Source organism: Giraffa tippelskirchi, chromosome 5, assembly GCF_054371585.1.
Source record: "Giraffa tippelskirchi isolate mGirTip1 chromosome 5, T2T-mGirTip1v1.2.pri, whole genome shotgun sequence".
NCBI lineage: Eukaryota > Metazoa > Chordata > Mammalia > Artiodactyla > Giraffidae > Giraffa > Giraffa tippelskirchi.
Genome location: NC_137279.1, coordinates 13,407,995 through 13,424,350, shown reverse-complemented (window position 1 = coordinate 13,424,350; position 16,356 = coordinate 13,407,995). Strand labels below are relative to the sequence as shown.

The 16,356-nt window shown below is 36.9% G+C and overlaps 1 protein-coding gene across 1 annotated transcript in view; it reads left to right on the top strand.

The window, feature by feature from the left end:
* Positions 1-16,356, top strand: part of HMCN1 (hemicentin 1) — a 521,571-nt gene that overhangs the window by 338,280 nt on the left and 166,935 nt on the right. The window contains exons 41-46 of the mRNA XM_081492191.1: positions 898-1,073; positions 3,539-3,635; positions 9,184-9,306; positions 10,040-10,201; positions 12,373-12,654; positions 14,480-14,647. Coding sequence (XP_081348317.1) covers positions 898-1,073; positions 3,539-3,635; positions 9,184-9,306; positions 10,040-10,201; positions 12,373-12,654; positions 14,480-14,647 — 1,008 coding nt within the window. The remainder of the gene's footprint in view (positions 1-897; positions 1,074-3,538; positions 3,636-9,183; positions 9,307-10,039; positions 10,202-12,372; positions 12,655-14,479; positions 14,648-16,356) is intronic.

Here is a 16,356-nt window from a genome sequence, read left to right as displayed (position 1 = left end):
GTGCTTTTTTGGAGTCGCCCTTTAATAACAGGCCTGATTTCATTATTAGTTCATGTTTTTGAATTATTATAAATACAGGCCTGAAAGAGGCCTTGAGAGCTTATGAAGCCCACCCTCTCATTCTTGGCAGGGCTGTACCTAGACCATCTAAGACAAATGATTGTTTACTCTCTTTTTTAATATACCCAAGGGAAGGCAATTCCTTAAACTCCTCCAAGAACATATTTCAGCATCTGACAAGCCTTATAGCCAGGGAATTCTCATTTTAATCTCATTAAAATTTCAACTCATTTCTTCTTTTTATGTAGCTGTGTGTTGTACAGCTGATCACTGATTTGGTTATCCCACTTGGTCTTCATTCCATAGAATCATGTTACTTCACGTAAGGTCTTATCTGTCACCCATCTTATATTTTGCATGCTGAGAGGTGTGACAGGATGATCCCGTTGAACTCTATTTTTATTTTGCCTTTACGTGTATGAAATTTATTTTATTTTGAAAAAAATATATAAGTAAGCGTCAAAAATGTATTTGCTTTTAATTCACTGTTATTTCCAAAATATTTCATGAGTGATTTAACACTTTGAAAATCTTAAGGGGTGACTTCGAGTTCAAGAAGTTTCTTAAATGGGCACTTGGTGAGAACTTCCAGTTCTAAAACTTTTTTGCATGAAAAGTAAGTGAAAAACTATTTTTGTTCAACAGGAACACATTAATCAGTGATTTATGAACACTTGATTCAGAACCAAGTGATGCAAAGAGGGTATACTAGAATTACTGTGATCCTACATCTTAAAAGGACTAATAAAGTTATTCAGTTTATGTCCTGATGATTAATAAAAGATAAGCAGTGTGCTAGCCTCTTTTATCCTGAGGGAAAACCCATCTTTCACTTAGTTGCACCAAATATTATGGGAGAAGAACAGAACGTCTCTGTCCTCATTAGCCAAGCTGTGGAGTTACTATGTCAAAGTGATGCTATTCCCCCACCGACTCTGACCTGGTTAAAAGATGGCCGCCCCTTGCTGAAGAAACCAGGTCTCAGTGTTACTGAAAATGGGAGTGTGCTAAAGGTAAGGCTATAGATTCATTTACTTCTTATTTCTAAGATCATGGCTTTAGTATTACCCCTATCAAAATAGTACACTATTAAACTTTATAAGGATCCTACTAAATTTATCCTCTAAAATTCTAGGAACCCTTTTGAGGTTTATGATATTTTTCCTAATTTATGCCTAATAAGATTTGAATATTTAAGTGTAAATTCATATTTGAAGGTAGAAGCGATTCAAAAAATGCTTCTAGCAAAACATTATAGCAACATTCTAAGAAGTGCATCATTTCAGTCATCCAACCAATCAGCAAATACCCATTCTAGATGCGCTGCATAGGGGTGCAATAAAGAATGACACATTTATGCAAAATTTTCCAGTTCTATATAAATATATATTCTATATACATACATATAAAATTATTTCCAATTTTATATAATATGTGAAAATCTATCAGCTTAATTGAAAAATGCAGTTAAGTGCTATAAGGCTCTAAGTTACTTACCCAGTAGATGATACAGACAGTACATTTGGGAAAGATAGCAAAAAGTAAGGTTATGGTTGCCTAGAATAGTCTTGGATGGCTATTTGGCTTTTTATGGGTAGATGGAACAAAAGACCTGATTATGAAAAGCAAGTAAACTCATGAGACTGAAACAATTTAACAAAGTGAATTTTGGAAATAATGTTGACAGGGCTGATTTGAGTGAAATAAGAACTAACATGGAAAGTCAGCCTAAGGAATTAGGATTCAGGAAGCTAACAGGCCACTGGAATGTTTATAAAATCCTCATAATAACCCTATGTAGAATTGAGAGAATGGCCAGGTAATCTGCCCACGGTTACTATGTGGCAGAAATGGGATTTGAATACAGAAGTATAAATTCAGCATCCTTGCTGCTAACCACCATGCCACATGGCTTCTTGTTAAAAGAAAATTATCACTGTCAAACAAAGAGAGCCTTGAGAAGTGAATGAAAATTGTCAGCATGAAGGGAAGCTAGGAAACTTACACAAGTAGAAGTATAAGAGAGAGAGGGAGGGAGTGTGAATGTGTGTATGAGAGGCAAGAGAATGGAGTCTTTGAAAATTACAGTCCCGTAATAGAGCTGGTAAGGCTGGAACAGTCAGGGTCACTGAAAGAGGAAGTAAGATACGTCAGTTGAGTTATAGAGTGGAAAAAAAGGCAAAAAGTGCTGCCCTTTTCAGAAGCAGAGCCCAGAGTTCTAGAAAGCAGCGAGAATTCTCCGACCTCAGCACTGACTGAATGACAGAGGGAGATGATTGTATTAACACAAGTCCCAGCACTGCTCAGGGAGAGCTGTACATGATTAGAACTGTCTTAGCAATTTCAGTGAGTAGAGGAGTTCATTTCTTCAGAGCACAGATCCCATTGGAGTTGGGAAGCCAGGAGAGAGGGAATGAAGAAATCCTGAGATCCACTGAATCGCTACCACCAAGGCCATCCAGGCACCCTGGAATGTATGGGTCCAGAGGAAGGGATGTAGGGAGAAGACTTCATGGAAATGAGAGCTAGTGAAGACTAAATACTTTCAGTGATAACTGCAACTCCAATGATTCACCCCCTTTTGAATATTCTAGCAATTGATTTCAAAGTTAGCTGTCAATTACATATTATTTGTTATACCTCTTATAGTATCTTATATTGTTATTTACACCTTGTTTATTAAACTCTTTTTTATGTTCACATGCTTTATATAATCAGCTAGATTGCAAACTTAAGGCAGAAACCATACATTACACTATATTTCTTAGTATCTTCTACCTGTAGTACCTAGTACAAGATTCTCAATAACTGCTGAAAGGTCTATGAGTAAATGATGGATAAGTATTCATGTATGTTGCAGATAAATATATGGAAAATATTTACTGATATTCAATTATCTACCAAGCACCAAACTGGGTACTAGGAGATTAAAACTAATTGAGTATAATGGTTGACTTGAAGGAGCTTTTAAGTGTGATATAGAAGAAAGCAATAAACTAAGAGTAAGGGTGTTATTTTACTTAACAGTGTCCTGGGCATACAAAAAATTGTATATTTAAAGCCATAAATAACTCATTCAAAGGTCAATTGTGGGGTTTTTTTTTTTTTGGTGCTATTTTATCTTAATCATATTTAAAAGACCTTTCTAGACCTTCAATCACTAAAGTTAATGAGATTAAAACAAGGTATGATGTAAGTGATAACTGTTGAATCTTGATAAGTATTGAATGTGGGTAATGGGCATATAGCCCTCAATTTTATTGGGCTGGCCAAAAAGTTCGTTTGGGTTTTTCATAACATCTTAAGTAAAAAACAGACCAAACTTTTTGGCTAACCCAATACTATCTTCTCTACTTTTTATATGTTTGAAAACCTTTAGAACAAATGAAAAATCAGAGATCACAAGCAACATTAATATAAAAACCCCAATTAATTACAAAATAGAAACTGTGGTTTCAAAGCATGATTTTGTTTTCAGATTGAAGATGCTCAGGTTCAAGATAGTGGTCGCTATACTTGTGAAGCCACAAATGTTGCAGGAAAAACTGAGAAAAACTATAATGTCAACATTTGGGGTAAGTGAGATCAACCCTTAAATGATTCAGCTTGTGGTTTGACCTTTCATTGTTTGTATCAGTTCTTAAACTGACAACCACATAAATAATACCTAGAAGGATATTAATTAATATGTTTAAATGATACTGAGCTGTCCTGAATATCAGCTTATATAGTTAATTCAAGGGCAACTAAATAGATTTCCTGAACCTAAATACGTAGGTCACTGTACCTTTGATGTTCTCCTCTGCTGACTGATTAACATGCCCTTTAGCTTCTAGAGCCAGGATCTGCTAATGATTGAGCATTCTCCATGAGGAGCAGAGAGCATGTTGGTTAATTGAAAATGTCAGAAGGTCAGATTAGGTACGTGAATTTAGTGTGTGAGAAAGACAAAGAGCCCATGCAGTTGGGGTGGGAGATGAAGTTACTCTGCTGAGGAATGTGAAATGCTATACTCACTTGAAGTTTTAATAAGTTACTAAGAAAGTTTGTTTGTTACTAAGATAGTTTTTAGGAATAATCGCAACTTTTATGTTAGCTGTGGTTGTCTGCCAGTTGTTAAAAAGTGTTCCCATTTCCCAAATAATCAACTTTAAGTACTTGTTTACATTCATTTATAACATATTAAGCACTATTAATTTTGATTATATTTGTTTAAACATTTTAATTATTGAGATAATGACCTGAAATATAACTTGGATTATAAAAGTTAATTAAAAATCACATTTTAAAATAAAAATAAGTAGAAGAAGTAATCTGATTCCAGTGGAGAACAACTATTGTTTAAAAGTATGCATTTACTTAGAGAATAGCTTGTTAATTATACATTGTTATTATCACTTAAAAAATCTTGAAAATTATGAGAAGTGTTATCATTTATCCTATAAAGGAATTCATTTACTTTTAAATACTAAAATTTATTATGTAGTAAATTTATATTTATTACATATTAGTTACATATTGGGCTTCTCAGGTGGCTCAGCGGCAAATAATCCGCCTGCCAAACAGGAGACACGAGATCAATCCCAGTGTTGGGAAGATCTCTGGAGGGGAAATGGCAACCCACTGCAGTATTCTTGCCTGGGAAATTCCATGGACAGAGGAGCCTGGTGGACTACAATCCATGGGGTTGCAAAAGAGTTGGACACAACTTAGTGACTAAACAACAAGTTACATATTATTAACTTCTCTTCCTACTTCCTTCAATCGTTTTTCTCCCTCTATGTTTCCTTTACTTCCCTTCTCTTATTTCTCTCAAGTGGGAAAAATATTCATATACTTCCCAAAATGGACAAGACACTGCTAAGTGTTAATCAAGTAAAGGTTGAAAAAAGAAGTGAAAAAGAAAAATTCGGAGTGATGATCAATTAGAAAGTGAGGTGAAGAATTCACTTTTTAAAAATTGTACAACAAAATATAATTTTATTTTCAATTCTTTATATTTTTAAAGTTTACTTTATTGAAATACAGTTGATTTATCAGTTCAGTTCAGTCACTCAGTCATGTCCGACTCTTGGCAACCCCATGGACTGCAGCACGTCAGGCCTCCCTGTCCATCACCAACTCCTGGAGTTTACTCAAACTCATGTCCATTGAGTTGGTGATGCCATCCAACCATCTCATCCTCTGTCGTCCCCTTCTCCTCCTGCCTTCAATCTTTCCTAGCATCACGGTCTTTTCCAATGAGTCACTTCTTTGCATCAGGTGCTGAAGTATTGGAGCTTCAGCTTCAGCATCAGTCCTACCCATGAATATTCAGGACTGATTTCCTTTAGGATAGACTGGTTGGATCTCCTTTCATTCCAAGGGACTCGCAAGAGTCTTCTCCAACACCACAGTTCAAAAGCATCAATTTTTCAGTGCTCAGCTTTCTTTATGGTCCAACTCTCACATCCATACATGACTACTGGAAAAACCATAGCTTTGACTAGATGGACCTTTGTCGGCAAAGTGATGTCTCTGCTTTTTAATATGCTGTCTAGGCTGGTCATAGCTTTTCTTCCAAGGAGCAAGCGTCTTTTAATTTCATGGCTGATTGCCTAGAGAAAGTAAACAGAATATGTATAGAAGAGTACTGTGTAGAATGACTCTCACATACCACGTAAGAAGGGAGACAGAAAAAGAAATCCCAGATGGGAAACTGAGTTGAAACATTTGTCAAAGAGGTAGGAGGAAAACTGGGTAAAACTTCTATTTTGGAAACTCAGGACAGTGGTGTTCCCAGAAGAAGAACGCAAACAGGAAATAGGTTGGACATGATTATGTGAACGAGTGAATGAATGCATAATGGCACACATTGCAGAGAAGTCAAATGAGACATAAACTACAAAGTGTACTTAACAGATGAGTAGACCTGTGCCTCTTAAAGAGGAAAGCAGTAGATGTAAGAATGAATGATAAAGGAAAGTTGAGACATTAAGACTAGATTCACTCAAAAATTATTTATAGTGTGACTCTGTGTTCTAGGCACTATGCCATGTGTAAGCATAGGTAGGTTCATAAGACAATGACACTGGTCACACAGAACTTAGAGTCTGCTGGTGTAGAAATACCTTTCAAAAGATAATTAAAATTGTCTCCTAAGAATTATCACAGGAGATTTTGTGGGAAGACATAGCAGGGGGCTGGCGATATCCAACCGAGGTTTTAAGGATGAGTAGGTGTTAGCTCTCTGAAGATGGAAACATAAAGACCTGGAGAACATTATCTGTATTCAATGAATGGAACATCATTAACTGTGGAGCCTCGTGTGGCTCAGAAGAGAATAAGAAGATATAATATTAGGTAGCAAAGATTAAAAGGGGCATATAGAAGAGTACCTCTTAAATCAATTTTAAAAGTATGGATTTGATTCTAAAGGTGATGGAACACCACTAATGGTATTCAAAGGAGGACTGGGGCATTCAGATTTGTATTTTAGGAAGAAAGCCAGTATACTCTAGTTTTTTAATATTAAATTAATTATTTAAGTTTTTAAGAAATTGAATTAATAGGATTGGTTGATTACATTGAGAGGTATGGATACAGGAAAGGGTAAAAGATGGATGTTGGTTTGGGCGGATCAGCTGGGCTGCGTGGACAGCAGTGTCCTCCCCTTGGAGAGGGAACAAAGGTTCAGTTTAGGGCAAGTTGAGTTTGACAGACCCTCTAAGGCACCCACATTGAGATATTAAGTAGACAAATATAAAGATGGTCAGCATCATTAATTATTAGACAAATGCAGATTGTCTAAACTACAATGATACATCACCTCACACCAATCAGAATGGTCGTCATCAGAAAATCTACAAATAATAAATGCTGGAGAGGGTGTGGAGAAAAGGCAACCCTCCTACACTGTTGATGGGAATGTAAACTGGTGCAGCCACTGTGGAAAACAGTATGGAGGTTCCTTAAAAAACTGAAAACAGAGCTACCATCTTATCCAGCAATCCTCCACCTGGGCATACAACTGGAGAAAAATGTGGTTCGAAAGGCTACATGTACACCAGTGTTCATAGCAACACTATTCACAATAGCCAAGACATGGAAGCAACTTAAATGTCCATTGACAGATGAATGGATAAAGAAGAAGCGGTATGTGTATACAATGGAACATTGCTCAGCCATTAAAACAAATGAAATAATGCCATTTGCAGCAACATAGATGGACCTGGAGATTATCATATTAAGTAAAGTAAGTCAGACAGAGAAAGACAAGTATCACGTGATATTGTTGGTATGTGGAATCTAGAAAATGATACAAATGAACTTATTTACAAAACAGAAAGACTTAGAGAATGAATTTATGGTTACCAGGGGGAAGTGGGGGTACAAAGGGTAGATTCGGAGTTTGGGATTGACATGTACACACTGCTATGTTTAAAATAGGTAACCAACAAGGATCTACCAATAAATAAATTTTTTAAATGTAGTCAGATATAAAAGTCCAGATCTCAGAGACTATCTGCATTACAGATACAGGTTTGCAAATATTTGTATTAATGGAAGCCATGGGAGTAGAGTGGAGTTTGGTTTGGGGGTCATGGATTTATAGTTGGTGGCAATATGTGTAGCTGTCATTTTCTTCTGTAGACATTTCATGTGTGGGATAAGTTATGACAGAGTAAACTATAGGATTTATCCCAAGAAATGGTATTGCCAAATAGGAAAAGCAGTGGTGCAAGTTGCAAATATTGGCAGAAGACTACTTGAAATTATTAAACATGAAGTCAAAGCTGGATAGTGAAGTCTGCAAATAAAAATGTAGATAGCAGATTGGGAGGCTTCTGAAAGGTAAGGACCTGAGATTCAATGAGGTCACTGAATTGAGGGTTGGGAATACTTCCGTGAAGGAGCTGTAAGGATAGAAAGTGGCCTACATTTATAAATTAATAGGAGAAATGTTATAGATGGTGAGAAGTGTATGGCTTGTGACGGAGAAAGGGACGAGCAAATCAAGGAACCGAGTAGTCAGATGTTTAGACATGGCAGTTGAGTTTATTCAGAAGGATAGCAGGTCTTCAATGTGAAGAGAAGGGATGGAAACAAGTACCAAATTGTTCAGTGAAAGGAAAAAGAATGACAGGTTCACAGAGAGTGAAAAGAAAGAGAAAGGGAAGTAAATGGATGATATGAGCCTCAAAGGAATAGAGACTTTCGTGGAGGTGGTTGAACAATGGCTGGAAGCTGCATTTGGGAGTGAGGAGGATTCTCCCACTCCTCAACTCCCAGGAGCTTAGGAGAACAGGCATCTATCATGTGATAATACTGCAGCCAGAAGAGTGTCCGAGGGGAGAATTTGGCCAGCAAATGCAGACTCAGCCTCTTAGAGAAAAGTTTGGGTTGTTGATTCACTTTGAGAGTTCCAAGGAGAGGCTGGAGGCCAGTGGGGAGACAGACGGTGCAATCTAGGATCGGTAACATATCTGTTTCTTAGATCAAATTCCTCACCTCTGTTTTTTATTGTTTAGTCGCTCAGTCGTGTCCAACTCTTTTGCGACCCTATGGACTGTAGTCCACCAGCCTCCTCTGTCCATGGGATTTCCCAGGCAAGAATACTGGAGTGGGTTGCCATTTCCTTTTCCAGGGAGTCTTCTCCACCCAGGGATCAAACCCATGTCTCCTGCTTGGCAGGCAGATTCTTTACCACTGAGCCACCTGGGAAGCTTTGCCTCTGTTCTTTACTTTATGTCGTATTCCTGATGCTTTTTGATTCTGTTCAGCATCTGAGATATCAAAGCTCACAAGCTGCAAATGGCTGGGTTAAGTTTAAACTTGATAGATGTCTCCATTTTTGAAATTTTACATGTCTCAATATCCATACTATACTATATCATCTTTTTATGTCGCTCTGAGTATTTTGATAATCAAATTTGTCTGTGAAAATGGGAAATCTGCTATTATATATTCATCTATATCTTACAATTGGCTTTTAATGTGGTGTTGATATGTCAGCTTCAAGTGCTAGATTATTTCTTCATTCCATTTGAGTGGGAACCTTTTTTTTTTTACATGCAAAGCATTAGGGAAATTTTATAATTGTTCTTAAAATAGTGTTTTTCCTTTTTTAAAAAAATCTTTCAGTACCACCAAATATTTCTGGTTCTGATGAAGTTGCTCAACTTACAGTCATTGAAGGACACCTCATTAGTTTATTGTGTGAATCAAGTGGTATTCCACCCCCAAATCTCATTTGGAAGAAGAAAGGTTAGTTTTTATCTTTTGACATTTATATAATTAAGTATAAATATTAAATGAATTTATGTTTTATTTGACAAATGTGCCAATTTATTAGCAAACTCACTTGAAGTTTGCATACTAAAATATTAGATAGCATACTTGCTTTATGCTAAATGTGCCACAAGTGATAATTCTGTGCTGTCAAGGTGAAAATCTTCAGATTTGAGACTACTCCTAAGAAGAAATTAACTTAAAGGGCACCTATACTCATCATGAATCCACCATTCAATTAACTATTTTTTTCTTCTTTAAAATAGATTTAAAAATTATTTTCTAAAGTATTTTTTGGTATATGTGACAGTTTTGTAATGTATGTTAAATTGAATTCTGAAGTTCAACAGATTTTCAGTTATTCACAAATAAATATGTGTCCTTTAAATACCAGATCTTCTAAATTTTTAGCTGATTTAAGAAATAATTTTTGTTTTACTTAGAGTTTTTTTTTAATTTATTTTACAAAATATGCTTTCTTAAATGCAATATTGATTGAAAGAAAAGTTTGCAGAAGATAGCCTTCTCTTCCTCCTCCTCTTCTTTCTCTTCCTCCTCTTCCTTTTTTGCATTGATTATTATACAGTACCCTCTGCCTTTTGATTATATGAACAGGAAGTAAATAAATATGTATGTGTACTTATTAGAAGTATATACACAAATGCCTTATATGTTTGTTTCCCATTCTGCCACTTGTTTTTTCTTGCAGGCTCCCCAGTGCTGGCTGATTCTGCAGGGCGAGTCAGAATTTTATCTGGAGGCAGGCAGTTGCAGATTTCAATTGCAGAAAAATCTGATGCAGGGCTCTATTCATGTATGGCATCAAATGTTGCTGGGACTGCAAAGAAAGACTACAGTCTGCAAGTTTACAGTAAGTTATTGATTAGCCAGGCTTTGGCACAATTAAAAACAAAAACTTTTCCATCCTTCTCTTTTACTTTTTCTTCATATCTTTAATATTCAAAGTAGTATAGTTATAACATATAGTTGGCCCTCCTTGGCCCTCCGTATCCACAAATTCCACATCCAGGGATTCAACCAACTGCATATCAAAAGTATTTTTTTAATGTCCAAAAAGTTAAAAAAAAAACAACAACAAAACTTAAATTTGCTGGACATCAGGCAACTATTTGCATAACATTTACATTGTATTTACAACTATTTACATATCATTATAAGGGATTATAATCTTGTGATGGTTTAAAGTGTAACAGAGGATGTACATAGGTTATATGTAAATGCTGTGCCATTTTCTATATAATGGACTTCAGCATACCCACATTTTGGTATCTGAGTCAGATCCTGGAACCAGTCCCCTCTGGATACACAGGGACAGCTATACCTTTCATAAAACCCACAGGTTTAAATTGTGTTGACATAACAAGAGAGCAGTTATTTATTTCTAGCGAGTACTTATTCAGTTATACAGCTGTCGATTCTGCATCAACTTGCTGATAGCAGACTCACAATGTGGCTATAATTTGTTGGGGGCAGGATGGTAGACATAAAATGGGGAGAATGGCATTGCATCATTGGGTGTAGTTACGGTACGTAAAAATAGCCCTTTTTGTTTGTTTGTTTGCCTTAAACTTTTTATTTTGTATTGGATGTAGCTGATTAACAATGTTGTGGTAGTTTCAGGTGAATAGTGAAAGGACTCAGCCCTACATATACTTATATCCATTCTCCCCCAAACCCCCCCCAAATATCCCATTTTAAAGATTATTTAATTCATATAAAATTTTAAAGTATTTAAAATATGTACATTACCTCATTTAATCCCTATATGAGCTATGATATAAAACAAAAATATGGCCTCCCTTTTATATCAGCAGAAACTTAAGCCCAGAGAAGTTTCCATGACTAGCTGAGGTCATATGACTTGTGTACGACAGGATGGGCACTCGAACACAGGATTACTAACATGGGTCTATTTGCTTCCCCCCACACATATGTCTTTGAGATCGTTTAATCTTCTTTCTTGGAATCAGGTTCCATTAGGTGAATTTAGCTATAAGGTTACAGAATCACTGGCCATCAGTGGCTTAAACAAATAGAGATTTCTTTTTTGATATAATGAAAAGCTGAGGTTGGCAGTCACTGGAGTTGGTCAGCATCTTACTTTTATCAGGACAGGACAAGAGATCTAGGATCCTCCTGGCTCTTCTTTTGTGATCTCAAGATTCTAGTTTCTGTATTTGTAATGACAAGTCCACATTGAAGGCAAAAAGGGGAAGGGATGTTATCTTTCTCTTTTAGCAGGAAGGCAAAAAATTTCACAAACCTTCCCCCTCACTTTACCCCTGCCAGCAGACCTCCATTCAGATTTTTTAGATCTACAGTGATTTGTTCGGTCACCATAATTTCTAAAGATGAAGAAACAGTCTCAGTTTTTCCAACTCCTCTAGGGGGTGGAAGAAAGGAATTGGTAATGGACTTTGGGTCATGAACTAGATTATCATACATATTTTAAATTAGTACTAGGAAGACTTACACAGGTTAGAGCTACAAGTGATGATAAGTTCAAATACCTGTATAATGTCTCCAAAGCAGGAAAAGTAGCTAGTGCAGCTTTCTTTCCTTACTATACTGAGTTTAGGTATGAACCCATTTAGAAACATTGGAGAAAAATTCCCCCTCTCCATATGGCAATGCTATGTCTATTAGTCCTAGGTCTTTTCTTTGTACTTAACTTTTCGACATCAAAAATGAATTTAACTTTGCCTGATGAAAATTCATATATAAGACTTGGTCTTCCCAGGTGGTGCAGCATAAAGAATCTGCCAGCCAATGCAGGCGACTCAAGAGATGTGGGTTCGATCCCTGGATCAGGAAGATCCCCTGGAGAAGGAAATGGCAACCCACTCCAGTATTCTTGCCTGGAAAATTCCAGGGACAGAGGAGTCTGGTGGGCTACAGTCCATGGGGTCACAAAGAGTCGGACATGACTGAGCACAGCACAGCACAGCACAGCACATACATCTGTACTCTGCCTCATCTGAGGCAAACATTTCATATTTCTTTTCTTTTTTTTCCCCCCAGTTCGACCAACTATATCCAACAGTGGTAGCCATCCTACTGAAATCATTGTAACTCGAGGGAAGAGCATTTCCTTGGAGTGTGAGGTGGAAGGTATTCCTCAGCCATCAGTGACCTGGATGAAAGATGGCCGCCCTTTGACCAAGGGAAGGGGAACGGAAATAATGGATGAAGGTCGTGTTGTTCAGATGAAGAATGTTCATGTGTCTGACACAGGCCGTTATGTGTGTGTTGCTATGAATATAGCAGGAATGACTGACAGAAAATATGACTTAAGTGTACACAGTAAGTATAAAGAGTCTCCTTGAGTCTATTAACTGGCTGATGTAATCTACAGCCTCCTGGATGGGAGATACAGACCTCAGGTGTTGAGTGTTTTATTTATACTCTATTGTTTTCTACTCATTGGGAAAGAATCTGATGCTGGGAAAGATTGAGGGCAGGAGGAGAAAAGGGCGACAGAGGATGAGATGGCTGGATAACATCATCAACTCAATGGACATGATTTTGAGCAAATTCCGGGAGATAGTGAAGGGACAGGAGAGCCTGGCATGCTGTATTCCATAGGATCGCAAAGAGTTGGACACAACTTAGTGACTGAACAACAACAATTTTCTACACGTATACCACTTCTTTAGATCAGTCTTATCACTTATCATTCTATGCCTGACCTCCCTTTTCTTGCTTTGCTGAAATAAGCATATATTGGATATTTTTTTAGAAAAGCACATTGTGAGGTCGATAATTATCTTTTTTAAATACTTTTGATCCAATGCCATCCCAAGTAATATTCCTTGATTCTATGTTTTCCACATTAGCTGACTTGACAAGTGTAAACCTAGATTCCTTACAGCTTACTGACTCAGCTTCAATTGGGCATAAGTTGTATTGAAATCAGCTTTAAAATTCTAAATAATGAGCATAAATGTCAGTAGGAATGGATCAGACACACATATACTCCTATTTATGTGTGACAGCTATTTGTATGCGTATAATTTGAGTTGGAGTTTGTTTTTTGTTTTTTTTTTTATAAATTTATTTATTTTAGTTGGGGGCTAATTACTTTACAATATTGTAATAGTTTTTGCCATACATTGACATGAATCAGCCATGGGGAGGGAGGTGAGTAGGGGGTCCAGGAAGGGGAACACCTGTAAACCCATGGCTGAGTTGGAGTTTTTAAATCTATAGAAACAATGGTAAATCTAATAGACTTAGTCTTTTAACTTAATTCCAGTTAGAATATGCACAAAGTCCAGTATAGTTTGCAAGCAGTGTGTGAATCAAAGCTAATGATTGAAAAGGAATCAGTCTTATATATCTTTTAGTTAGATTGTGGGGTTTTTTTTTTTCATTCTTTTTAACAGGCGCTTATTGCATTATTTGAATGTTTCATACTTTATTTGATCAATCCTCTAGGAAAGAACATTTAGGTCAGGTGTATTAACAAGAGTGTCTGTCATAAAATTTCCTAGGCAAGACTGATGTTGAGAAATCTAGATCTCAGATTATGAAAAATTCCAATTGACTCAATCCTCTGCTTGCTTCAATTCTGTGAGATCCTGAAAGTAGAGTGTCACTGGCCCTGCTCTGTACAGAAGGAAACCATGCTGGAGGGGTAACTCCCTGGACTACTGAGGGGCGTATAGAGGCACTCAAGGGCTGTGTGTAGCCTTGTTTCCTCTGTCTTCTGGTGTCGGCTTAACTGGATTTTAATGCCAGTTGTCCTCTAACCCAGCCCTTGCACTTGTCGAAGCCTGTTGGGTCAGTGTGACCTGCCACCCCATCCTTAGACTATCCTGATTGTACTCAGCTCTTGGCCCAAACTTGTCTTCTCTGCCTACTTTGTGTGTTGCACATGTTTTCCTCCACAAGGCATGCTTGACCTCTAGGAGCTGGTCGCTCCTGTCTTCTCTAGGCTTCTGGGTTCCCCCTCCTCTGCCCCTCTTCACTGATCCCTGACTCTCAGGCAGCTCCTTCCCATTTTTACTTCCAGGAGTGTCGCAGTCATCGTCATCCTCGTCCCATCGCTGTCGTTGTTTATTTTGCTAGTGTTGACCAGAAAATCATTAAGAATAAACTATTTAGAATTTGGTGCTTTGTCTTACAGCCCTTCCAAGCATCATTGGAAACCACAGGACACCTGAAAATATAAGTGTGGTGGAAAAAAGCTCATTGTCCCTAAATTGTGAAGCTTCAGGAATTCCCCTGCCTTCAATTACGTGGCTTAAAGATGGGTGGCCCGTCAACCTTAGCAGTTCCCTGCGAATCCTCTCAGGTATTAAAAATTCTTATAGCTTGGTAATCTGGTTAGCTTCCTGTGGCCACAGCTTCTCCTTAATTTCTCATATCTCCATGTTTTATTTTTTTCCTTTTGTGAGCTAACTGCTTACTATAATACCCACTGATCATATTAGGAAAACACTTTGGAACAACATCAGAAGCTATAGGACAATGGGGAAAATCTCTAAATATCTCTGGATCCTTTTGAAAGAGTAATCTTGGCATTCGATTATTACTTAATTCATGGGGATGTCAAAGTGTTCATGCTAGAATGAGTACAAACTAATTTGAAAAGGGAAGAATGAAAAAAAGTACTGGAATTGAAACCAGAGCCTAGAGGGTATAATGTTACATAACATATCTCCATATTCAAACAAAGTATTTGAATTTATTCATGGCTATTCTAAGTGAGATTTGTATTTCCAAGATGGGATAGTTTCTTTTGAGCTAAGAATAATAATGATTCTTTATCATTATTATAGAAGATACTCTGCTGATTCCTCATCTAATTATGTAGGGAAATCTATTATTCTTTATAGATCAGTGTAAGTGTGGAGAGAGATGTCTTGGGGCATGCCCCTGGAATCTACACTTGGCTCCTTTCACTAATGACTTAGATACAGACTAAGAAAATAATCTCTCCAAGTTTATGGGTAATAAAAAGCAGGAGTACTTAGAAGAATACCTAATGTGTTGAATGAAGACATCTGAATTCAAACACATCTTACTCTGGAACTTCTGAATTAAACCTAACAAAATGAAAGTTAAGTAGACTGCTGTACTCACATTCAAAAACCATGGATGAAAATCAGGGTGAGCTTTGCTTCAGAATTCCTCATATGAAAAGATCTCTGAATTGTGTTAGTGATTGAGTATGCATTAACAGTGTAAGGTGTTTTATTGCAAAAAGCAAATACAGTGTTTTGCCACCTGAATATGTTTTTACCAGTAAGACAAGACCAATTGTACTCTGGACTTATCTTACTCATTAGGAAGAAGTAAGAAGTATTTATTGACAATATTTTCATGGAGAATAACCATTATGGCCAATGATTGCAAAATAAGCTATATGCCTGATTCTATTTAATCTGAAAAAATAAACTTTGTGTAACCTTATGATCTCAAAGTGAAAATTATATTTAAATACTTGAAGAGCCATGGGGTAGAAAAGATCATGTTGATTCTATGTAGTTCTGGAGGTTAAAAGTAATGCTAATGTATGGAAAATTCTAGGGACAGATTTGTGTCTGAATACAAACAACTTTAAAAAAAATTTGTGTTGTTGAAAGTCAAGATAAACTATTTTAAGAGGTAATGAGCTCCCTGCCCCTAAGTGTATTCAAAGTTTAAATTCCCACTTTTGAAGGATTTTTCAGAAAAGATATTTTCCTAGTATTTGAATTAGATCTAAATGTCCTATTATCTATTTCTTCAAGATCTTGGTCTATAAATGATAGGGACTAAATGAGAAATGTACATTGCTCTAGTTATTATATTTATTGCCTATAATTAAATATATAAATAAAAATAATTATTAGCAATATTTATTGCCTATAATGGGCTTCTCCGTGGTAAAGAATCTGCCTACTGATGCAGGAGACGCAGGTTCGATCCCTGGCTCAGGACGATCCCCTGGAGAGCAGAATGGCAGTCCACTCCAGTATTCTTGCCAGAATAATCCCATAGACAGAGGAGCCTGGCAGG